Here is a 24,831-nt window from a genome sequence, read left to right as displayed (position 1 = left end):
GTCGGTGCCTGGCAGCCCCTCGTGCGCTCCCAGCACTGCCGGTCCCTGCCCAGCACCCTCCTCCCAAGGAGGCAGGAAGCCTTCTCTCAAGGACTGTGGGAGTCCATGTGGTCCCTTGGCTTTCTAGTTCTCAGAGTGCTTTAGTTTTCCTGCCTTTTTTAATACCTAAGATAAAAGAGCATATACTTGTATTATATAATAATTCATTATCTAAAATAGAAATGAACTGAAATTTTATTTTAATAGTTTATTACCTGTTCTACATACTGAGAATCTGTGAAAGTGTTACTCAGAAAAGAATTAAATGGTGGGGACACTTTCCAGTAACTGACCAAGCCCACCCGCCTTTACAAGTCAGATGAGGGGTGGGGGCCCAACTGCCTGCCCACCCCAGCAGCCCGCACACCTGACACCTCAGCCCCGGTGGCTCTGTCCTGCTCAAGGGAGTACCTCCCCGCAGGGTTGATGATCCCGAGCTCTGGCTGGGGGGATCTCCAGGTTGCAGACCCCATGGGCAGGTGTGTGGTGTGGAGACAGGTGACATTATCAGTAAGGTAGCCTGATGGTGCAGACACGGCTGGGCTCCAGTGGGTTTAGCCAGGGACTGAGACACCAGCATCGTCCCTGGGTAGTGGGTTCAGCAGAAGCACCGAGACCCTGAGGTCTTGAGCCCCCGCCTTCCAACTACCTGCAGCCCCCACCCCTTTCCCTTGCAAAAGGAAGCCAGGCAAGAGAGCAGAGGCCTCAGGCAGGGGAGTGAAAGGGCCAATTTAATGAGGAACTATCAACTAAGACTGCCCACGGTTCAGTGACAGGAGGCCATGCAGTGGCTGTGCAAGACCAGGAGGGGGCGGCAGCAGCATACAGCGGTCCACGGGAGCAAGTTCACAGACAGACCCTTCAGGAAACAGTGTGTGCTCAGACTCAGGGCAGGGCTGGTGGCCCCCGGGGCACCTCTGCCACTTGTGGCTGCTCCTTCCTTGTCCCCAGCCTGTCCCCAGTCCAGCGCCACGGGTGCTCCTGTTGCAGTCCCTGCTGCTGGAGTGAGAGCAGTGACAGCGAACCAGCCAGGGTGGTGCAGGGCCCCACGGGCACCGGGAGGAGGGCCGGTGGAGAGTGCACCACAGGGAAGCCCCGCTCTGTCATCTCTGGTCCCACCTGGGACACACCAGGCAGAGGCTGTGCCCACACACAGCAAGGACACAGTATAGCCAGGTGGCCGGGCTCCTGGGCATTCCTTCTGGGCCCAGCAAAGACCGGGCTTCACAGAGGTGTGGCTGAAAGGGAGCTGGGCAGGGGCCAAGGAGAATTCCTTCTTGGCAAGCTAGGGTCCAGTCCCTCACCCCATGGCCTGCAGGTGTGCTGACCTCTATTTACCTCAGGTGATTCCTGGGCACAGTTAAGAATTCCTGAGTTCTGAGGGCCAGAGTCATTGCTTCTGACCGTCATGCCTGCCTCTAGCATCCACAAACTCAGGCCTGCCTGGGTCCATCCGCCACTCTCAGCCCAGCAGCTCAGAAACGACGGTGGCTATGGGCTCGGCCCCACTGCAGGCCCCAGTGTGGGGAACCAGCCACGGCTCTGGCTGCTTTTGGTCCCAGGGAGACTCCGGACCGAACCTGTACCTGGTACAGAAATGGAGGAAGAGACTCCAGCAGGGAGGACCATGTGAGGAGACCACTCCCTCTTGTCTTCTTGATCACAAATACCTAGCACGCCAGCAGCACACAAGCTCAGTGCCATCCCCCACCACTCGCTGACCCTTGGCCTGAAATCCAACAGAATTTTTGCCACAAGAGTCAGATGCTCAGGGAAGGGCAAGGCAAAGAGGACAAGACTTCCAGGGGACGGACCAGTGGAACGGCTTCCACTCCCAAGTGGGAGCAGGGAGGTAAGCCACTGAGTGCGGGGGGCGAAGCACGGGGGGCCAGACAGACAGCGGGGAGTCTAGGCCCAGCCCATCAGCACAGGCGCTTGTACGTGTAGATGTAGGCCTTGCAGCTGGGGCACGTGTGCGTCACATCCTTGAAGTCGTTGATGAGGCAGGGGATCAGGCAGCAGCCCAGGTCACACCTGCATCAGGAGAGAAAGGGGCCTGAAGAACAGGGGCCGAGAGCCCGCCCACTCCAGGGCAGCAGTGGGGGGCGCGGCCCCACCCTGCAGGTACCTGTACCACCTACCCCATGAAGCAGCAGAAGAAGCCCAGCACGAAGTTCATCAGGCCGATCTCGTAGGAGATCTTGGTGGTGATGGCCTGCTGGCAGTGGGGACACACCGTCTGCACGGGCGCGCCCTCGAAGATCTCTCCCTGCAGCACTGTCACGGTGGTGGCAGCCCCTGAGGGGACCAGGACCGTGGCCGTGTGGCCCCCAGGGCCAGGGTAGGGCCCTGGTGGGTAGGGCCCTGGTGGGTAGTAGCCCATGGGTGGATGGGGACCCGGAGGAGGGTAGAAACCTGGAAACAGAAGACGCAGCACAGGCGGGTCACTGGCGGGCTGGGCCGCTGGCCCCACGGGAAAGGTGGGCACAAAGCCCCAAGCCTCTAGTACCCAAGGACGTGGGCTTGGGGACCAGGCCTGGGGCCCAGGTGACCATCGTCCTCCCAGCCTGTCCTGGCCTCTGTCCCGTGCTCCTGGGCATCTTCCCGTGTCTGCTTCCACCTGCACCGTCGGCCCTCTGCCCTTACGTTAAACGCCCACAGCCTGCCGGCCAGCCAGCAGCAGAGGCTGGGCGGGCTCCTTTCCGTCTTACCTGGAGGCATGTAGGTGCCGTCGGCATTCACGTGTGGGGGGATGAAGCCGGGCTGGGGCATCGGGTGACCGGGTGGCTCATAGGGTGGGGGGCCAATGTCTGTAGGGGGCAGCGACATGCCTGGTGGGGGCTGCATCACAGCTGGGGAGGTGCGGCCTGGACGGGGTGGGGGCGGGGGAGGAAGCGCAGAGGCTTAGCTGGAGGGGCGCTGCTCCAGGTGCAGCTCCCAGCAGCTGGCAAGGGCATGGGACCCTACCTGGCGTGGGCGGAGCACCACTTTTCTCCTCCAGAAGGGGGGCTGTGGGGCCCCCAGGATAAGGAGGGGGCGGATCATTCGACATCTTCGCTGCTTCTCCTGGACCTGGAGGGGAAACCAGGGTGCAGGCTGTGCTCCCAGCAACCTGTGCCACCCCCCCGGCCCTGCTTGCCAGCCTGGCTCTGGGCTCCGATGAACGGCTGCAGCACAAGGTGTGTGGTGGTCCTCAGAGCCGCCCCCTGACACAGGGCCTTCCATTGCTCCTCCTGCAGGCGTCCCTTGCTCTTGGCCTCAGGTCACCGTCACTCCTCTCCCCACAGATCTCATTGCTTGGCATGGGCTGGGGCCAGTCCTTCGGCAACACAGACTCAGCCAACCCCAGGCCCTGGAGATGCCCCACCACAGCCCAGAGCCACCATCCTCCAGAAACACCAGCCTCAGGAGTCACCCACACTTCTGTGTGGGAGCCGAGGGCAGGGGGTGGCCAGTGAAGGGGGCAGAACCCAGGAGCTCAGGAACCTCATCTAGGGCATCTCAAAGGGCAGTCCGACTGGGTCCTCTCCTCCCCTCCCTGAGGGAGCCCCAGGCTGACCTCTGCGCCAGGGCCTGCCTGTGGGAGGGTCGGGCGGCTCTTTACCTCTGATCCCAGGTACTCAGAGGAGACAGGCAGGTGAGGCTCCTTCCCCTGCCGGCCTGGGCGAACACGCAGGGCTCTGAGAGCTGTTTCGGGGGGAGACCAACAGGCAGCGCCCTCAGCACTGGGGCAGAGCTGGCCCTGGGCACCTGATCCCAGGCAGCCACACTGCCCTGGCACCACTGCCCAACTCAGTGCCATCCTGTGTTGCTATACACGCCCAAGCTCCTCCTCCCCTCCCCACAGCTGCTGTCCCCCCAGGACCACGGCCAGTCCTCCATCCTCTCCCCACCAGCCTGAAGGAGCCCCCACACGTCCACATGCCCTGCAGGAAGCAATCAAAACTGAGGGCATCTCCCCACAGCAGCGGCGTCGTGGCGTGGTCGGGGAATGGACAGGGAGAAGGAAGGAGGCAGTGCTGGTCTTGTGACATACTCGCCCTCATTTCCTTCGCAAAGTTCATGAAAAGCACCCGCTGCTGGGTGCTAGGGGAGAAGCAGGCCACCTTCCCACCCCGGCTCTGCATCCTGTCTCCTTTAGTCACTTCCTCAACTCTCTTCAACAGCATGAAAGCCCCTAAATTAGTAGCATTTTAAAGTGAGACTAATTTTTTTTTAACTAAAATAATGTGAACTAGGAAAAAGAGCTACAGGAATAGGGGGTCCCCAACAATCCTGCTGAGGGAGAGGGAGCCTGGAGTCAGTCAGTTTAAATATTAAATGTAACAAACCAGTGGCAGGGCCAGAAGGACTGAGTCCAAGCAACAAAAGTGAAAAAAGATAAAGTCAATTTCATCAAAATGTAAGACTTGTGCTTCTAAGGACACCATCAAGAAAGTGGGAAGACAACCCACACGATGTAGGAAAATTCTTTCAAGTATCTTAGGGACCTGCACCATTTAGAATACATAAAGGACTTTTCTAAGTCATTAGCAAAAAAGATGACTCAGTTTTTTAAAATGGGCAAAAGGATGGGAACAGACTTTTCTCCAAAGATAAACAAATGCTCAATAAGCATGTGAAAAGAACCTGAACATTGTGAGCCAAAAGGCGACTGCAAATCAAAACTACAAGGTACCCTTTCCTACCTACTGGGATGGCTAAAATGAAAAGGACAATAATGAGTATCATGTAGAGAAACTGGAACCTCTCCCCCACCCCACTGTTGGTGTAGCTGCTCTGGAAAACAGTCTGGCAGTTCTTCCAAGAGTTACCCAGCAATTCCACTCCTAGGTATATACCCCAAAGAACTGAAAACTCATGTCCACACAAAAACCTGTGCAAGAATGTTCATAGCAGAATTACTTATAATAGCCAAAAAGTGTAAACAACTCAAGTGTCCATCAGCTGATAAGTGGATAAACAAACTGGCTGTAGCTATACAATGGAATATTATTCAGCCATGAAAAGGGATGGAGTACGGACACAGCTACAACCTAGACGACCCTTGAAAACGTGATGCTCAGTGACAGAAGCCAGACACAAAGGACCATGTATTGTATGATTCCGTACATGAGGTAAATCCAGATCATCCACAGAGGCGGAAACCAGATTAGTGGTTTCCAGGGGTTTGGGAGGCTGGCCTATGGCCAGTATGGAGTTCCTTTTAGGACGCTATAGATGTTGTAAAACTGGAATGACGGTTGCACGATTCTGTGACTATACTAAAACCCACTTAATTGCATACTTTAAAAATTTTTCAGCTGAGGCATGATCTTAATTCTCTGACCAGGGTTGAACCTGTTCCCCCTTGCACTTGGAGCACGGAGTTTTAACCACTGGACCGCCAGGGAAGTCCCTTAATTGCAGACTTTAAATGGGGAAATCGTATGGTGTGCAGATTATTGAATGTCAATAAAACTTATTAAACTGAAGGAAAACACAATTGCCCAACCTTATCACCGTAATGCAGCCAGTCTCTGCATGTCCCTGCCAGTCTGCACAGGCAGCCAGGTTTTTATATAGTTGCTGTTGTGACAAAGTTAAATCCTTTTAACACTGCATCACATATATTTGGAGAAGGCTATGGCAACCCGCTCCAGTACTCTTGCCTGGAAAATCCCATGGATGGAAGAGCCTGGTGGGCTGCCGTCTATGGGGTTGCACACAGTCGGACACGACTGAAGCGACTTAGCAGCAGCAGCACATATATTTCCTCTATCCTGTAAGACTCCATGATCATGGATCTTAGGATTTCCAAAAAGGGGCCCATCCCTTTTTACTTGACCAATCTCTATTAAATCATTTAGAAGGCTCCTTGTTACTGTCATAAAACACTGCAACACCTTTGACTAACGCTCTTTCCCTTTCTTGGATTATTTCCTTGGGCTAAATACACCAGAAGTGAGATTAGGCCAAAAAATATAGGCATTTTATACTTTTTGTGAAGGATGATGCTGACGTACATCATACACTTTGAATACTGTTAATCACTGATTTGTAATGTTAAGTTGACACTTGGTTTCATTTGTCTCCTGCATCAGTAAGAGGGGAGACACCGCTCCCAGCGTCACTCAACACCAAACGTGGGGCAGGCGCGGCTGCGGGGTACTTCTTCCCCTCCAAGCCCCACTGCTCCTGTCTCCTCTCCCCTCCACATCCACCCTGCAGCTGCCTTTCTAAGCCTCAGCAGAGCCTGGGGGGCAGGTCCCTCTGCACCCATGACCAACACAGCCTAGCACAGAATATTTCAGTCACCCTAAAGTGAGATTCTCCAGTGGCTCAGCGGGGAAAGAATCTGCCTGCGATGCAGGGAACACGGGGGACACAGATTCAGCCCCTGAGTCAAGAAGATAACCTGGAGAAGGATATGGTAACCCGCTCCAGTATTCTTCTCTGGGAAATCCCATGGGCAGAGGAGCTTGGTGGGCTACAGTGCATGGGGTCCAAAAGAGTCGGACACGACTGTGCACATGCACACACAAAGTGGGAGGAAGCCCATCTCCGTGTCTGTCTATCTTTGGACCCATTTCCTGCTGCAGTCTCATCTCGCCTTCCCCAGAACAGCAGGTGCTGGGGGCCTCTGGGGTAGGACACAGGGCCAGGCACTTTCTGCAGAGCCCAGTCTCCCCATGCCCCTGAGTGGAGTTAAAAGCACAAGACGTCTGGCCCAGGGAGGCAGCCCTGGCCTCCCGTTCTGCTCCCAGCTCCTCCTCGTTCACTGCAGAGAGCGCAGCTGTTAAGCCAGGGCCAGGGCCTGGCCAACTGGCAACAGCCTGAGGCAGCCCGGGGTCTCCCCAAGGAAGCTGGGAGGGCCTGGGCCCGGGCCAGCAGGATGCTGTCCTCCCTGGCTCCATCCCCTGCTGAAAACTCCATTCTGTTGTCTGAGCCATCAGGACGAGCACCCTGCGGGGGGAGGTTGCCAACCCTGCCTCCGGGGCCCCCCACCCCACACAGGACTTGCTGAGGGAACACCAACATCGTCTTCTGGAGGAAGGCTGGGAGGGCAGCGTGGAGCTGAGCCCCGTCTGCACCCACACGCAGGATCCTGGAGGAGGCGGAAGGGCGTGGGGCTGAGACAGAGACAAAGTGGGAGGACGGTGGCCAGACGGAGGACGTTCTGACATCAGCTCCCACCAGGGCCGGCTAGAACAGCCATTTCTCAAGTTTTTTGGTCTTAGGACCCCTTAACACTCAATTATTAAGGACACCAAAAAGATTTTGTTTTTGTGGATTATACCTATCAATACTTACCTTATTAGAAACCAAAAATGAGGAACTGTTAAAAGTATTTGTTCATTACAAAGATTAACTCATTGCATGTTAACAAAAATTTAAAATAACTGCTTTCCAAAACAAGATTTAATAAGAAGACTTGCATTGTTTTACATTTCCACAAACCCTTTACAAGTCTGGCTTAACATCATTAAAAAGTCTACAAATAACAAATACTGGAGAGGATGTGAAGAAAAGGGACCCCTCCTACACTGCTGGTGGGAATGTAAATTGGAGCAGCCACTATGGAACAGTATGCAGGGTCCTCAAAAAGTGAAAAATAAAGTTGTTAAATGATCCAGCAATCCCACCCCTAGGCACATATCTGGACAAAGCTATAATTCAAAAAGATGCGTGCACCCCATGTTCACAGCAGCACTATTCACAATAGTCAAGACAGAAACAACCTAAATGTCCATCAACAGATGAACGGATGAACAAGATGCGGTATATATACACAGTGGAATACTACTCAGCCATAAAAAAGAATGAAGTAATGCAATTTGCAGCAACATGGATGGACTGAGAGATGATCACACTAAATGAAGGAAGTGAGAAAGATAAACACCATATGGTATTACTTGTATGTAGAATCTAAGTGAAAGTCGCTCAGTCATGTCTGACTCTTTGTGACCCCATGGGCTATACAGTCCATGGAACTCTCCAGGCCAGAATACTGGAGTGAGTAGCCTTTCCCTTCTCCAGGGGATCTTCCCAACTCAGGGATGGAACCCAGGTCTCCTGCACTGCAGGTGGATTCTTTACCAGCTGAGCCACTGGGGAATCTAAAATATGACACAAAGGAACTTACCTATGAAACACAAGCAGACTTACAGACAGAAAGAACAGACTTGTAGGTGGTGGGGGAGGGGCAGGAAGGACTGAGAGTTTGGGATTAGCAGATGCAGACTATATAGAAGGGATAAACAACAAGGTCCTACTATATAGCACAGGAAGTATATTCAATAGCCTGTGATGAACCAAAGAAAAATATGAAAAATAATGAATATGTATGTATAACTGAATCACTGCTGTACAGCAGAAATTAACACAGTGTTATAAATTAACTATACTTCTATAGAATAAAAAAGTCTGGCTTAAGAGAGGACAGCTGGATGCCTGTATCTGCTTCTCCATCCAATCTGTTGTGATGTTTTGGATGAAGTATGAGAAAACCCAGCCTCCTACAGTAAGCAGCTGGAAAGGAGGGAGGGACTGAATAGTCTTTTCAGCTTTTGTGGATATTCAACACCACACCCAAACTTGACAGTTCTTAAAGGTTATCTGCAATATGGAATACGAATCTTTCACAACAAAATTTTCCCTATTACACTGAAAAATCACTGGGCTACCTTGTATTTGGAATGGCTCTTTTACACATGGCTGGTTTTATAACAGCATGCCTGGGTCATTTGGAAAATTCTGGTCCACATTTATGAGCCTGATTATGTAGATCTGGCAATGTCAAGACATCTCATTATATGATATGCCCCTCTCAAAAAAAAAAAAAATCACACTGTTAGTATCACCACCAATCCCATCACAAAAGTCTTTACTGCTGGGAAGTTGTCAAGCTCACAGCAGCAGAAACAAGTTTTCCAAGATTTTAACATTTTCACTTGAAAGCTCATATTTTATCACTGGCAACAAATACTAAAACAAAAGGTCAGTGGTTTTCCTTGCAGGCTCACTTTGTCGGCTGAATCCCCAAGTCCGAATAACTGTAGTCTGTGTGTCAGCAGTTATTTTAAGTGAGTGTGGAGCTCCATGAAGATACCAGCTGAGTAGCTGGGCTCACAGCTCCAACAGCTGCACCCGTGCTTTCCCTGAGGGACCCAGCACGCTCGCTGCATGTGCCTCCTCTCGTTTCACCGCACAAAACATTAACAACATGCACCCAAGGGTCCAGCTAATACACTCAGTCATTTGTACCGCTTTTTCTTCCATGAAGCCTGCACGAACACAACCACAACAATCACTGGCGCAGCGGGTACCACACCTTGAGCTAAGTCCCACTGCTGCTGCACCACCTTCAAATGCCAACACGATGGAAACGGGCAGAATAACTAATAACCTCCGAGCATCCTTATAAACACAGTTCTGACCTTTAGCCCCTGGAAGATCTCAGGAAGCCTCCAGGCGACTGCAAGTCACTCTTCAAGAGCTGCTGAGTGAGAGGAGCCCTAAGCTGGTTAAGAGGGTACCTGCAGGCAGAGCAGGTCAGGGCTCCACAGCCAGAGGGACCAAGGGGCCTGTGACCAAGAGGGGACCATCCTGGGGGGCCTCCAAGCAGGTGCTGTCACTCCAGGGACGTGCCTGCTGCCACACGCACCAGACTAGTTCAGAACCAGCTCTCCCACTCTGCAGCTTGTGGCCTCACTGAGCCTCAGTTTCCTCGTCTGTAATCACACCTACCACTCAGGGCTGGAGCAAGTTTTATAATAAAGAGCGTGTGCGAACTGCCCAGAGCAGTAGGTTGAGGCCTCACACACAAGAACACTGAATAAATGGCCCTGGTTATCGGGGTTGATTATTATGAACAACATCCAACAGGAAGGAAAACAACACAGGCACTGCGGCCTCTGCCACAGCAGCCTCTGGTCCCCAGGAGCTCGGGGACCGGTGACCCAGGCCAGCCTGAGCACCCGGCCCGCAGGGGTCACCGAGGCCCGGCAAGTGGAGGCCAACCTTGGGGCCCCAAGACACCTTCTGGAAAGGAAGACAGCCCAGCAGTCCTCCTGAAGAGCCAGCTTTCTTTCCCAGCAGCTGCCCTGGCACTCCATGGCTGCAGTGCCTGGGGAAGGGTACTGGGCCTGGACCCTAGCATCCACCTGGGGCCCTGGAGGCAGCAGCTGCAGGGCCGAGTCTCCCAGAGCTGGGCCGGCCTGCCCGCTGCTCCAGGAGCTCACCCCCTAGCTCCCGCATCCACGGCACCATGATGCCAGCTGGCCCCAGGGGGGCTCCTCTGTCCCTGGGAGGCAGCTTCTAGGCGGCTGGCCAGAAAAGCTTGAGGCTTTGCTGGGAAAACAGAAAGGCAGCTTTCCACCTTGTCTTCAGCTCCTATCTGCTGAGCCAAGGAGGTGCCCACTGCTCTGTGAGGGGTGGAGGCCCATGGTGAAAGCCAAGCACCTGCATAGGGGGGTCCCAGGGTCCACCAGAGGATGGAAGCACTCAGGCCCTGTGAGCAAGCAGACCTTCCTGGAGGCCTGACCCACACCGTCCATACCCAACCCACCCTCTTGGAGGCGTCCCTCTGCCCGAGAGCTGCTCACCAGGGATGGCCACGGGCTCCCAGGGCAACGCCACGTAACCCTCCTGTTCTCGCAAGTCCCCAGGGGCTGAAGGACAGTCTGTGTGGTGGCCACAGAAGCCCCGGGAGGGGATGGTCCTTCTTTGGGGAATAACCAGCAGTCTGTTGGTGCTGACTGCTGTGTAGTGCCTACTTCGTGCTGGCACAGGCTGGGAAGTGGCAGGGAGTGAGAGGCTTGGTCCTGCCTTCCAGAAGCTCACAACTGAGCTGGGAAGACCGGAGTCACAGACACACCCCAAACCCCAACCCCAAGGACACAGCGAGACCATTGGTGCATGAGAAAGTACGCTGTGAAAGTACAGGCGGACCAGACCCATTCCAGGGGTCAGAGGATATCTCTCCAAGCGAGCTGGGCAGGGGGAGGAGGTGGGGTCAATGCGAGCCGAGGGGAGGGCAGGGACAGCGGCAGGACAGAGTCACAGACCTCAGGAAGGGGACTGTGCCGGGGTGGGCAGCCAGACAGCGGCCTGGAGCCGTCGAGCCTCAGAGGCACAGGGCCCAGGGGCTGCCCTGCAGCGCTCAGACCTGGGAGCCCCCGGAGGACCAGGGCAGCAGTACCTGTGTGAAGATGCTCTCAGCCCATGTGACCCAGTTCTGGCCAATGAGTCACAGCGGTGACGGATGTTCTCGTTGGAAGGTGCTGAAAGGGAGCCACCTCACTGGGAGATGGGCCCTGTGTCCTCTGGCCCTCCTCCTGCCTGCTGCCAGGAGACTGAAGGCTACAGCCCCAAAGCCATGCTGACCACGAGACGACCTTGGGAATGGAAGCTGTGCTGAGGACAACTGAAGGCGCCCAGGCCCCGGATGACCATGGAGACACCATCCCAGCACTGATCACCTCCCCTACCCTGCAGTGAGAAACAAGCTCACTTGTTTTCACCAGTTATTTTGGGTTTCTGAGTAAATGCAGCCAGACCCAATCTCAGTATCGAAGGGAAACAGAGAAGTTGCTTTACAGAAATTCTCAACCCACGGCAGGCAGAATCTGCTCATGATTGGTACATTTCCAGTTGATTATTTTCACAAGGAAGGAAAACAAGTACTATTAACAATAAACAGTGCTCCCTGGGCCTGAGGCTTTGTAAACAAGAGGTCCCTCCCTGAAAAGCTCCCACAAGGATTCCAGAGGCCTTGGCTTCCTCTAGCCCACACTGCCTTGCTGAGCAGGTCCTGGGGCCACCAAGTTCAGCACCGGTGGGACTGGAAATCCTGAACTCTGCTCCTTTTCCATTGTCCTTCCCGATAGAGGCAGGAGACAGCCCAGACAGCATCACTGGTGGCTGCAAACCATTTCTTCACCTTTACACTTGAACATGGGTGTATCTGATGCCTTGGGAATTCTAAACACTTCAAAACGGGCTAAGGACACGGGAAGAACCAGAAAGCAGATCTGGTTTTTCCCATCTGGCTGCTCTCCTCTCACCAGCCCGACACGCTCCTCTGGGATGAATATCACGGCTCCATGGAGCTGATATATCAGCCTAAGCCAATGATCCCAAGTACCACAGCCTGGGCCCTTTCCCAGGGAGGCTGGAGCCCTGATGGCACAGGTCAAGCTGAAAGTGCAAATGCCTTGCCTGCTAGTGCCCAGGCACTAGGTCCCACCCGTCTGGCCACCTGATATTTCAGAGTCTCAGTCTTCCCATCTGTGAAATGGCAGCAGCCGCCCCAGACCCACAGGGTTGTGTCAATGAGGTCATGATGAGAAGAGCAGGCAGCATTGTGTTCCACAAACACAAACCATGCTTTGCATACATACAAACAGCTGCATGTATGGAGCCTCAGCATAGCGTGGGAAAGAAAGTATACAATGAAACAGAAAAGAGAGAATATGCTGGTTGCTCTTCATCAGAAGCAAAATCAAATAGCAGACAGGACTCCAAGAATGGTCTGGGCTAAAAAAGCTATAAGACGTCTAGGAACCGTCATGATGATGACAATAATAAGCACACGGTGTCCGCCACGCTGAATCAGGTTGGAGCCAAGGCAAACCAGTCTGACCCCCTGGGACAGAGGCACGGGCACCTGGGCCATGGCAGATCGGGTGGGTGCACGTAGCTTTTCTGGAGGACAACCCCCTGTACCTTCTCCCACATTCAGTCCATTTCGAGGCACTTGTCCTTGAGGCAAACGCAAGGACGGGCTGTCCCCCACTCATGAGCTGGAGTCTCTACTTCAGTTTTGTAGGAATTTGGTAACCAGGTCAGTTCTCTGTGCCAAGTCCCTTCCCAGTGCTCTAGTAAACTGGAGGGGTCCAGACCCATGAAGCTGGGACACAAAGACCATCCAAGGTAGTTCCAGGTGGCACTGGTGGTAAAGAACCCTCCTGCCAAGGGACTTCCCTCGCGGCCCAGGGGTTAAGACTCTGTGCTCCCAATGTAGGCGACATGAGTTCGATCCATGGTCAGGGAACTAAGATCCCACATGGTGCACAGTGAGGCCAAGAACCCACCTGCCAACACAGGAGATGTAAGAGATGTGGGTTTGATCCTGGGTTGGGAAGATACTCTGGAGGAGGGCATGGCAACCCGCTCCAGTATTCCTGCCTGCAGAATCCCCACAGTCAGAGGAGCCTGGCGGGCTACAGGTAGTTTCAGCCTTGGACACCCCACCTGGAGAGCCAGCAGGAGGTCACCTGGCAGAGGGGGCAGGTGAGAAAATCCCAACAGACAGACGCATGAGCAAACTGAGACAGGGCTTGCCCGAGACACGAGCTGGAGAGATCTCCTCCTGCCCCTTGAGCCGCATGCCCCGCCCCCCCACCCCCCCCAAGCAGGACCAGGCTCAGGAGCTTGGTTTCTGCTTCTACCGCTGGCACAGAGGAGGAAGTACAGACAGGAGGGAACAAGGAGCCAGGGCCAAATACAGATGCAGCTGCAACCACGACTGAATAAACAGGACAGCTGCACCTGCTGGACAGGCAGGGCTCGGTAACCAGAAGGGGGACTAATTTTAGAAATGCGATGAGTCTAAAGAACCAACACTTAGGCAATCAGAGTGGAACCCTGAAAAGACGAAGTCCTTACCACTGCCTTTGTTGAGCCGACACAAAATGGAAGGCAGCTCTGTGCCCCAACACACCACCACGGCAAGCTGACGCAAAATGGACAGCCTTGGAGTTGACTCTATTTTAATTGGTTATCTTAGATCAAGACACACCAGCCCAATCCAGGAAAAAAGTCCTAGGCCCTGAAGTGCAGCCCAGCCACATGGCCACTACAAGGTCCCCCAGCTGTAAGAGTCTTATTTGGGACACAACTGCCTGCTGGCCTCACTGGCCCAGGCGAGGAGCTCGGCCTGCAGCCAGGCCTTGCCCAGGTCCCCCTGTTCCGTCGGGGAGGAGTGGATCTCTATACTCCCGAGAGAAGGCTTTGCCTTTCTGCCCTCATGAGCTCTAAGGTCCATATGCACCCCTTGTGAACACAGAGGGAGCGTCTCTGTGTCACACAAGTCCCTTGTGTTGCAGGCAGTCTCACTTCTCTCACACTAAGCCCCGCTGGGAGGAGAATGTCTGCCTCAGTCAGTCCAGCATGGCACGCTTCTAGAGGTCACCTGGATGGAGTCAGTAAAAAGAAAAAAGCCCAAAGCCAGCAGACTAGTAATTATTTCCCGGGGTAGGACCTCATAGTTCCAATGGTAAACAGCCTTTGAAAGGGCGCGCGGTAAGAAGCTGTGTACAGGCTGACACAGAACAGTCTAGGGACACACTCTCCAGAGGAAACGTCCCTACATGCAGCAAGGGGCGCCCACATGACCGGCACTGACAATCCCCAGGGGCTGGGGTCCAGGACAAGGACACGATGTCCACAGAGGTGAAGGGGAGAGAGGGAAAAGCGCTCTGGGAAACCTGAGTGGAGAGCAAATGTAACCAGCATTTGAAATTACACTCCCTGAAATGGTACCATGGAAGCTTAACTAAATTCCTGTCACTCTAAATGGACATCTGACCTGAAGAGTTGACCAGAGCCGTTTGGAACAGAATTATTTTGGATCTCCTCTTTGAGAAGTGGGAACTCATGTTATATCTGAGGTTGCCTTATTTTTGGCCATGTGTGTATTTATGCATCTAGAGGTCACCTTTCAGGCCGGAAGTATCTCTAGGGATCACCAAGTCCAAGGTGTCAGCTGACATACATCTGGTCTTCAGACATTACTAAGCGCCCACGAAGGCAGGCCTGGACTACTCATCAGGCTCTTTTCTAAGCCCTGAAGATGAGGAAACAGCTGTCCACAAACTAGTGGGGGAGGGGCTGTAAAACACAGAAACTAGTAAAATATATTAGCAAGTCAGCTGGTGAGGCCTGCCACGGTGGTGGAAGGAGAAGCAGGGACAGGAAGGCTTTTCTGAGGCGAATCTTCAAGCAAAGACAGGACTGAGGTGAGAAGACAGCCTCCCTTGTAGCTCAGCTGGTAAAGAATCTGCCTGCCATGGGAGAGACCTGGGTTTGATCCCTGGGTTGGGAAGATCCCCTGGAGGAGGGCATGGCAGCCCACTTCAGTATTGTTGCCTGGAGAATCCCATGGACAGAGGAGCCTGGCCGGCTACAGTCCATGGGGCCACAGAGTTGGACACGACGAGCCTAAGCACCAGAGCAGTTGCACCCAGAGGACAAGAGTGAGCCCATACACCTGTGCAAGGGGGGTGAGGCGGAAGGCTCCCTGCACTGTCCCCGAGTCCTCAGCCCTACAGTGCTTGGCCCCCACCTCCAGCAGGCACAGGTTTGTTTGGCCAGTGTGACTGGGACCACAGAGAAATGGGTCCCAATGTGGCCTCCACACTTTCCAGGAGGGGCAGGTAGACTGACAACCTGAGCTCAGAAACCAAGGCCTGCCCTGAGTGCCAGAGCTGAGCAGTGGTCACGTGAACAACATGGAATTCCTCCGGTTCTGGGATTAGCCAACTGTATTCAGCAGAGCCATTACTACCCAAGTTTGTTTGTTTATTCTTTCAAGTGACTACCTACTTAAAAAGACTTAAGATTCTTTACTCTTTAATTCAGCCAACATTTCCCAGGCCTCTCCATGGAGGCCACTCACTGCCCTGGTCCCTGCCCTCAGGGAGCTGCAGATGGAGCTAAGTTCGCACCTGAGAAAAACTTACAAAAGATACTCAGCAAAGCCCAAGTGAGACCTGTGCTGGCAGGTGCTCTGGGTGAGAGAAGGATCGGTCTGTGGGTGGGGGTCCTGCGAAGGCTTCAAGGACTGGGTGAGCCCTAGGTAGGCCCTGCAAGAAGTGGGCTGGGGTTCCAGGACTGGAACTAAGAATCACTAGGAGGAAAGAACTGTGGTCAACGTCCCAGCCGCCCCAGGCAGGCCGGCAGATCCTGGAAGGCCGGGGTAGTGCCAAGGGTCAGTCTCTCCACGGCCCCTGCCCCCAGCCCACGGGCCCTGCTTCAGGGAGCAACACCCCAGGCCCCAAGGTGGATGTCTGGGAGGTGTCCAAGAGCTGTCTCTGCCCCTAAACTCTGATCTGTAGGCAAGCCAAGTGAACACCATGGTTCAAAGAGCTCTCAGATCTTATCTGCTGGTCAAGGTTTAAGGTCAAGGTTCAAAGGGAAAAGTCTGGACTTGGCCATGTGTTCCATATCTCATTACCACACTACACTCCAGACACCCCAGACTGTAGCTCTCTTCCAAACAAACCAAACCCTGCCCCGACCAAAGACCCATCCCTCAGCCACCAAACCCTCTTTCCAGAAAACCGAGCCTCTCCTGTACCTCCCTGCGGGGGGATCCCGTCCCTCACTCTTGGGGCCCTGCTGGAGAACACCTCATTTCCCGGGGGCGCAGCTCAGCCCCTGGCACAGCAGTGCTGAATAAGCAAGTCGGTGAGGGAAGTCTTCCCCCTAGCCTAACCCACCCCACAGGGCCAGAGCACAGCCTCCATTGAGAAGGCCTGTGCGAGCTCTCCAATGAGTGTCAAATATCCAGACGAGAAAAGAAACCCTTTTCTTGAGTCACAGTCAGGTCCACAGAGCCATCTTCACAGGGGAGCCCCCATTTCCCTTCAGGCCTGCCATCTCAGGACTGCCGGGTTTGGGACCCTGCTCTGCCATTACATGCCAGCCCTGGGCAAGTCACTTGGTCCTCTGGCTGCGTCCTCGGCTAGGGGACACAGAAGTGCCTGAGCTAGGTCTGCAGCACTGGCGCTGAGTATGATGACCAAACACAGGTGAGGGTTCGACCAGGTGGGCACAGAGCACGTACAAAGGGCACACACTGCAGACAGAACTTCACTCCTGCTGCCTCCCCAGCTGGCAAGCCTGGTGCTCTTAATGTTAACTTGAACTGTGACAACTATCTCACTTCCTCCTGAAGTGATAACAGGTTAGAATTTTCCTCAAACCCCACCCAGGGTGACTCTTCCACCCTTCCCTACCTACTTCCACTTTCTCTGGCCTGGTTTCTCCTTGAAGGAAAGACACAGATGACAGAGCAGATGTGAGTTTGGACTGAATCAAAACTTACTGGACATGTCAACTAAAAATTGGCACTTACCAAGAGCACTGCCAATGACTGAACAATAAAGGCATTTGCCATCTGCCTCTACGGAGACTGAACCCCATGCTGCTATAGCTGGTGACCTTCAACAATCCCTGAGGGAGTTCAGGGTAGAGTGAGGCACTCTGTTGTCCAGGGAATCTGGTGGGACAGGTCTTTAGATAGTTGGTTGTTTTTTGGAACAGATTTTATGACCTCAATCCTTGCATCTCCTCATATCTAGAGAAGCATTAAATCCCTTCATGGTGACATCAGACCCTCATGACTAACAAAAAACCTTTTGTAAATCGAGTACTTCATGGTGTTGAACTCCCCCTTCACCAAAACCTTATATGGTGACTTTCCCCCACTGCCACTTTGGAGCAGTCTCTCAGAGCTATCTGAGATGCTGCCTCCCGGGCTGCAGTCCTCATTTTGCCCCGAATGAAACTTAACTCACAATTCTCAAGTTGTATATTTTTTTTTGGTCGACAGACACAATATGGACCCAGCACATTCACAATTTCTCCTGGCCCCTCATGACACCTCCTTGGGGTAGGAATGGATGGTCTGGACCACCCAGTGGACAGGCCACCTGGGACCTCATAGCACCCACAGATCAGGAGCACCAGAAAAAGTGATGAGACGTGTTTTCTGGAAAAATGAAGCTCTGGAAAGGCAGATGCTTTGTTGCACAGCTTGGAAGTGACAAAAAGGCCTCCAGTGTGGGCTGTGGAGTCCAGGCAGTGCTGGTCCCAGGACCCCAGTGTTGTCACCAGAGACTGATGACCCAGAGAAGGAGAGGCAGTAGGTCCACAGGCTCAGGAGCGGACAGATCCTGCATCTCCTTGCGTGGGTGGGCCTCCCAGGGGGAGAGGCTCTGCCTACCAGAGGTCCCCGGCCAGGTGCCCCCTGCCCTCTGCAGCACTAAGTTGCACCTCAGCCTCTACCACCTTCAGGGGAGATGTGTCTTGGAGGATCCAGTCTATTCAGGAAGGAGGAGACTGCAGGCCTTTGTGGGATCCTAGAAACCAGCTCATTTCCATGCTGTGCACTCCACTTCCAACTCTCTTTGTGGGGGCACAATAAGCCTTGCGCTACCACAGCCAACCTGGCTCTCCTCTCTCCTCCCCACTGAGGATGGTGTCTTCTGCGGTGCTCCAACGGCATGCTGGCTGCTCTGCGGTGCTCCCATGGCATGCTGGCTGCTCATTGGCACAGCTGCCTCCCTCCTGAGGGCAGAGACATCAACATACGATGCCACGACTTTAACTGGCACACCTCCCTGTGTCCTATAGGAGTAAGACTATGTCTGTGCCCTTTCAGTAGTGTTTCTGAGAGTGGAGATGAATTTTCACAGGCCCTGTCTCTTCTCTCCCCTTCAGATCACTGAAGAGGGAAGGTTAGGGTTGGTGTCTATGGCTGTGGAATAAAGTACCTGTGCCCAAGGGACTCAGAGCTTAACTGGGCTATGCAGCCCTGTGCCCCTAGAGCATTAGGAAACACACCAAATCAGCAGGTTGAAACGGAGCAAGAGAGCAGGAACAGCTTCCAAGCTGACCACCTGCATCAGTTCGTAACAACTCTATCTGAGGGACAACCTGGCCATAAGGACACCTTCCATTAGCTCCCCTTCAAAACAGTTCTGTTTCCTGAAGCAGCATTCACACAGTCCATGAGTTCTCCCTTAGGGTGATTCTAGAACCACCACGGCCTTTTGTTTTTTTCAAATCTTTGCAAGAGCACATATGAAGTTCTCTCCTGGTTCCAGAGGCCCATCCAAAGTCCTCAGGTCCTCAAGGATGGGAAACAGAAAGACTTCCAAGTATGCAGACAGTTAAAAAACAAGGAGAAGAATTCTACAACTACTGAATGCTATGCATGTTTAATCATCTGGGAGGGAAACAGACAGATATCCTCAACTCACCCTGATGTGGCGGGATGGTTAGGAATGGTGATAAAGTATAATAAAATACTGGACATTCTAGATGGTGTTCTATGAGCAGTCACTGTAAAATCTCTTCAACGTTCCTGTACATTTGGAATTTTTCAAAATTAACCGTCTGGCAAGGCAGAGCTGGTGGGCCTCTCCCCATCCAACTCTTATCTTAGATCAGCCCTGAGAAAAGGAACAAAGCACTAGAAGTGAGGTCACACTTGCCAGGCATGGCCCTGCCCAGCAGCCCATAGGAAACACACAAAACTGGTGAAGACACTAGGCTCAAGGTCCTCCACCCTCCTCACTCTAAGACAAAGGTTCTCAACCCCAAAGGAGCCGGAGAATTATCTGGGGAACTTATTAAGTAGAGTCCTGGGGCACATCTCTTAACTGCTATATCTGAACCTCTGGGGGTGGGTCCCCATAATCAGCCTTTTGAACAAGGGCCCCAGTAACTGATGCAGAGGACTTTAGGCCCACCATGGAGAAACTTACAGCCCCTTGCTCCTTACCTGACACCTGTTGAGAGAATACCTGGGAACATTTATAAGAAAGCAGAAACATGTCTACCCTTAAATAAGTCAAGGGTCCAAATCCGGGCTCGCAGGATGCTGTGAGTTCAACTACAACACGGTCTTCAATGGCATGAGGCTGGGCCCAAAGCCAGGCCAGGTCACTGCCTCCAGCCCCCGCCCCTAGCACCAGCATGTGTGGCCAACAGCGGGCGCAGAGATTTACAGATGTAGGCAGGCAGGGGAGGGCGGGGGAGGCAGAGACGCGCGGGGCCTGGCAGGCCTGCCAAGGTCACAACGGAGCCAAGCAGAGGCTTCTTTGTCACCGAGACCCTCCGCCTTAGTCCCTCTCCTTGAGGAAACAGCCCCTGCAGAAAACTGGGGGTGGTACTTCCCCAAGCTTGCCTGCAAGGATGTGGGAGGCATGATGGCGGGACCCCAGGGGCGGGCCGGCAGCCCCTGGTGTACCGAGCCCGCCGCTCGTCGGGGCCTGGCTAAGGTGTCACCGCAGCCCCGCGGGTGGCCGGCCAGCATAACGACCGTACGACGTCAAACCCCAAAGCCGCTCTGGATCGCATCGGCGTCCTGGGAGGAGGCCACTGGCCCGCTGCGCCGCCCCCGGGGTCCCTTTACCTCGACAAGCCGGCCGCCCCAGGCCGAGAGAACGCAGAGACAGCCAGGGACCAGGTTCTCGGAGGACAGGACCCCCAGCCCCGCGGGGCTTTGCGCGCACACCACCACCCCCGCCCGTCAAAGGTCTCTGGGAGATGTAGTCCGTCCAGGCCCTTGAGACGCGCTCTGCTGGCCAGCGGAGACCACAGTGCCCGGCGTGCACAGAGCGGGCGCCGCGGGCGGGGGCGGAGAGGGAGCTTCGCGGCCGGAGGTCGCCCCCTCCCCGCTAGGGCCGCGAGCGCCCAGCCCTGCTCCGGAGGGACTCCGCGGGAAGCGGTCTAGAATGGTCAGGGCGACTCACCGTCGCCGCGGTACCGGCGGCGGCCGCAATACCAAGAACGGCCGCCTCCGCAGCTCGCAGTCAGGCGTCTGTCAGAAGGAGGCGGGTAGGCTTTGGAGCAGGGCCCAGGCCCGCGGCGTCACGGCGAGGGGCGTGGCCTCAAGGCCGCACGTGACTAACCCTTCGGTCCTCACAGGGGCGCGAGCGCTTCGGCCCAGGCGAGGCACATGGCGGGGACCTAGGGGTTGTCAGATGAGGTGACTTTGTCAGGTGAGGTGACTGGAAAATCACGAGAGGTTTCCCTCCCAGTGCACCAGTCCCCGCCCCTACACTGCCTCCCCCCTCCCCGACTCCCGTATCTGCCAGAGCAAAACGCACCTGCTGTGCTAACAGGCACGTTTGTTCCTTTATTCCACAAGCATTTATTGTGGAATGGGTGTTATGTGGACATGCCCAGGTGGGAAAGATGGTGGTTGCGTGATATGGAGATTCCAAGCAGAGCTTAAATGAAACAACACTCCGTCTTCTCCTTTCAGCTCTCATACCGCTAAGTGTTTTGTTATTGTGCAGCGTGTTAGTAGGCATTTTTTTAATTAAATTTTTTTTGGTGGTCCTGTGAGGCATGTGGGATCTTAGTTCCCTGACCAGGGATCCAGCTGGTGCCCCTGCATTGGAAGCGTGGAGTCTCAACCGCTGGACCGCCAGGGAAGTCCTAGGGGGCATATTTAATGCCGTGTTCACACTTTTGTGCTTTTGATTGGTTTTGCTGTTTAAAATGGCCCCCAAGCATGGTGTTGAAGTGTGGTTCAGTTTTTCTGAGTACCAGAAGATCTTCCACAGAAAATACTTGTGTTAGGTCAGCTGTGCAGACATGAGTTATAGTGTTGTTGGCCTTGAGTTCAATGTTATTGAGTGAAATATATATTAAAGTATTTATAAACAGAAACACTCAAAACATGGTTATGTGTTAATTAGTTGATGCAAATATTGTGACAAGTAGCTGACAGGAATCTTACCCTGCATTTCCCTGGGAGCAGTGGTTCAGTACAGTAAGTCCCCTACATACAAATGAGTTCCATTCCGAGAATGAATTTGTAAGTCCAATTTGTTCCTTAAATGCAACAAAGTTAGCCTAGGTACCCAACTGACACAATTGGCTATATATTACTGTACTCTAATCGGTTTACAATACTTTTACACAAATAATAGATGAAAAACACAAAAATAACACATTTTTAATCTTACAGGACAGTAGCTTGAAAAGTACTGTAGTATACTATTCAACAGCTGGCATACAGGGGCCGGCATTGAGTGAACAGGCAAGAAGAGTTACTCACTGGAGGAGGGAGGAGGATGGGAGAGAGCAACGCTGATGGATCATCAGAAGTAGGAGACGGAGGGCAAGTTTCAGTTTCACTCACACCTGACATAGGTGGCACAGGTTCTGGTTCCTCGTTGGATTCAATTCTATCTACCCTCCTGAGAAAACAATCCAGAGATGTCTGGGTAGTAACTCATTTTTTTGTCATCATAGATGACACGGTAGCACTGGATTGCATTTTGAATGGCTGCTGCAACCTTTGTGTACCTTTCTATGTTCAGATCCTGTGCCTCAAACACTAACGGTGCTTCATCAAATAAGATAATCCCTGTACCACCTCCTGAATCATGACCCTCTTCTGTTCTTCAGTTACTTCTTCCTCTTATCGCTCCACTCAATTATTTTCAATTTTGTTTCCATTGTTATCACTTGGTGCTTTTTAGCAGTAACAGCTACATCACTGCTGCTTTTGCACTTGCTTCTGGACATCCTGGGCTTGAGATAAAGATGCTATACTACTGTGCTCTATACAGTACTGTACAGTAAAGTACACAAAAGCACAACCACTTATAGAGGATGCAGACACGTGACAATGTTTGCCAGACACATGAACTGACGTACATGACTGAACATGCAAACACACATTCACACCTTTGAAAGTTCAAAACTTGAATTTTCATATGTAGGGGACTTACTGTATTCACTATTTCAGTATTTACAGTGACTTTTTTAAGAATAATTTGTATTTTCTTTTTTTCTTAATCAGGTAATTAGGGATTTAGATATAGTCTATTGTTAATTTATATTTAAGTCTTTGGTCATTTTTAACTTACCCAGATGATACTCCTGCTTTCTTTTTTCTTTTTTTCTCACTCCAAGTGGCTTGCAGAATCTTAGTTCCCTGACCAGGGATTGAACCAGGACCGCAGCTGAGAAAGCACTGATCCTAACCACTGAACCACTGGGGAATTCCCACCACTTTTTTTTTAAATTGGAGTATAGTTGATTTACAATGTTGTTTTTATTTCTGATGTACAGCAAAGTGATTCGGTTATACAATATATTCTTTTTCATATTCTTTTACATTATGGTTTATTACAAGATATTGAATGTAGTTCCCTGTGCTATACCATTGGACCTTGTTATGTATGTTTTTTATATAGTACTTTGTTTCTGCTAATCCCAACTTCCTAATTTATACTCCCCCACCCTCTTTCCCCTTTAGTAACCATGAGCCTGTGAGTTTTCTATGTTTATTTTACTTTAAAATTTTTTGTTTATGGCTGTGCCTCACAACTTGCTGGATCTTAGTTCACTGACCAGGGATTGAATGCACACCACTGGCGGTGAAAGCACGGAGTCCTAATCCCTGGACCACCAAGGAATTCCCAATTTGTGTCATATTTTAGATTCCACATATAGGTAATACCGTATGATATTTGTTTTTCTTTTTTAAAAAAATATTTATTAATTTATTTGGCCGGGTCTTAGTTGTGTGGCATGTGGGATCTTCGATCTTCATTGCAACACGTAGGATCTAGTTCCCTGACCAGGGATCAAACCCAGGCTCCCTGCATTGGGAGTGAGGAGTCCTAGCCACTGGACCACCAGGGAAGTCCCTGATATTTATTTTTCTAACTTACTTAATATGATCATCCCTAGGTCTCTCCATGTTTCTGCAAATGGCATTGTTTCATTCCTTTTTATGGCTGGGAAATTGCAGCGGCTTTATAGAATATAAATACCACTAACAATGAGACTCAACTGTATATAATTTGATTGACTTTTAAAAACATTATTCTGATTGTTGTGTGGAGCACGGTTTAGATTGAGAAGCAATTAGGAAGTTGGGAGACCAGCACACATGTAATTTTTAAAGTCTCTACTAATTATGTTTAAAAGGTAAAAAGAAACAGATGAGATTAACTCTATTTAACCCAATATATGCAAAATATTGGGCTTCCCAGGTGGCTCAGTGGTAAAGAATCTGCCTGCCAATGCAGGAGACACAAGAAATTCGGGTCAGTAATTCCCTGGGTCAGTAAGATCCCCTGGAGTAGGAAATAGCAACCCACTGCAGTATTCTTGCCTGGAAAATTCTATGGATGGAGGAGCCTGGTGGGCTACAGCCCATGGGGTCGAAAAGAGTTGGACACAACTGAGCACACACACACAACACAATGCAAAATATTATTGTTTCAATATTTAATCAACATAAAAAATTATCAATGTGATATTTTGCATTCTTATTCTTCTCACACCAAGTCTTCAAAATCCAGTGTATTTTATACTTATCTTACACATCTCAGATTGGTTCAGCTGCATCTCATAGGCTCAATAACCACATACAGCTTGTAGCTATTGTATGAGACAATGCAGATATCAAACACTTATTCATTTATACATTCAACCAAGCAAGATCTTGTTCCAGGCCTGGAAATACACAGAATGGAATAAAGCCCAGTCTCTGTTCTCAAAGTGCACAGTCCAGCTAGGGAGACTAATATAGTAGCTTGTGTTGAAGACTGCAAGACAAAGTGCTTTGTGAAGTCAGGGAGGAAGCACTCAAATGGAGAAAGCTTCAGAGAGGAGATAGACATTGAAGTTGGGACTTGACGGATGTGTAACAGATCCCCAGGTGGAAGAAGTGGGGAAGGGCACTCAGGCAGTGAGAAATGCTCCTGCAAAGTCCCAGAGAAGTGATGCCGAGAATCTCTGGGAAAATGCAAGCAGTTCTTCACAGCTGGAGTGTAGGATATGAAATGGGAGGGTGCTGGTCAAGGAAAGACTTGTCTTCTGGATGTATGGCAAGTAGCACTGACCCTGTTTGGTGGTAGTGGGGAATGGTGAGGATTTTAAGCTGAGTGATGTGGCCAGATCTGTGCTTTAGACAGAGCATTCTGGCAGTGTGGAAGGGGCGGAAACTGGAGGCAGGAAGACCCATTAGGAAGGGAGAGGGCTCTA

The 24,831-nt window shown here is 52.1% G+C and overlaps 1 protein-coding gene across 13 annotated transcripts; it reads right to left on the bottom strand.

The window, feature by feature from the left end:
• Positions 1 to 232: 232 nt before the first annotated feature.
• CDIP1 (cell death inducing p53 target 1) lies at positions 233 to 20,637 on the bottom strand. Of its 13 annotated transcripts, none has more exons than XM_081554869.1 (6): positions 20,228 to 20,637; positions 3,644 to 3,726; positions 3,007 to 3,111; positions 2,751 to 2,906; positions 2,181 to 2,454; positions 233 to 2,073 (listed from the first exon to the last, which is right to left on the bottom strand). In XM_081554869.1, the coding sequence occupies exons 3-6, from the start codon at positions 3,089 to 3,091 to the stop codon at positions 1,962 to 1,964; spliced, it is 627 nt and encodes a 208-aa protein (XP_081410995.1). In that variant the 5' UTR covers positions 3,092 to 3,111; positions 3,644 to 3,726; positions 20,228 to 20,637; the 3' UTR covers positions 233 to 1,961. The 13 variants fall into 13 exon arrangements, with proteins under 13 accessions (XP_081410995.1, XP_081410998.1, XP_081410996.1 ...); XM_081554872.1 differs by having other exon boundaries at positions 3,007 to 3,358; positions 20,568 to 20,637; XM_081554870.1 differs by having other exon boundaries at positions 20,568 to 20,637.
• Positions 20,638 to 24,831: the final 4,194 nt, after the last annotated feature.

This window comes from Giraffa tippelskirchi, chromosome 13 (genome assembly GCF_054371585.1).
Source record: "Giraffa tippelskirchi isolate mGirTip1 chromosome 13, T2T-mGirTip1v1.2.pri, whole genome shotgun sequence".
Taxonomy (NCBI): Eukaryota; Metazoa; Chordata; class Mammalia; order Artiodactyla; family Giraffidae; genus Giraffa; species Giraffa tippelskirchi.
Note: the sequence above shows the minus strand (reverse complement) of the source record. Positions and strands in the feature narration are given on the sequence as shown.

Bases quoted from the DNA above. Each gene is read 5' to 3' on its own strand.
- CDIP1 (XM_081554869.1), bottom strand. From the start codon at position 3,091: ATGTCGAATGATCCGCCCCCTCCTTATCCTGGGGGCCCCACAGCCCCC. The intron at 2,907-3,006 runs GTAGGGTCCCAT...CACCCCGTCCAG, and splicing joins TGGTGCTCCGCCCACGCCAG to GCCGCACCTCCCCAGCTGTG. The intron at 2,455-2,750 runs GTAAGACGGAAA...TTCTGTTTCCAG, and splicing joins CGGCACCTACATGCCTCCAG to GTTTCTACCCTCCTCCGGGT.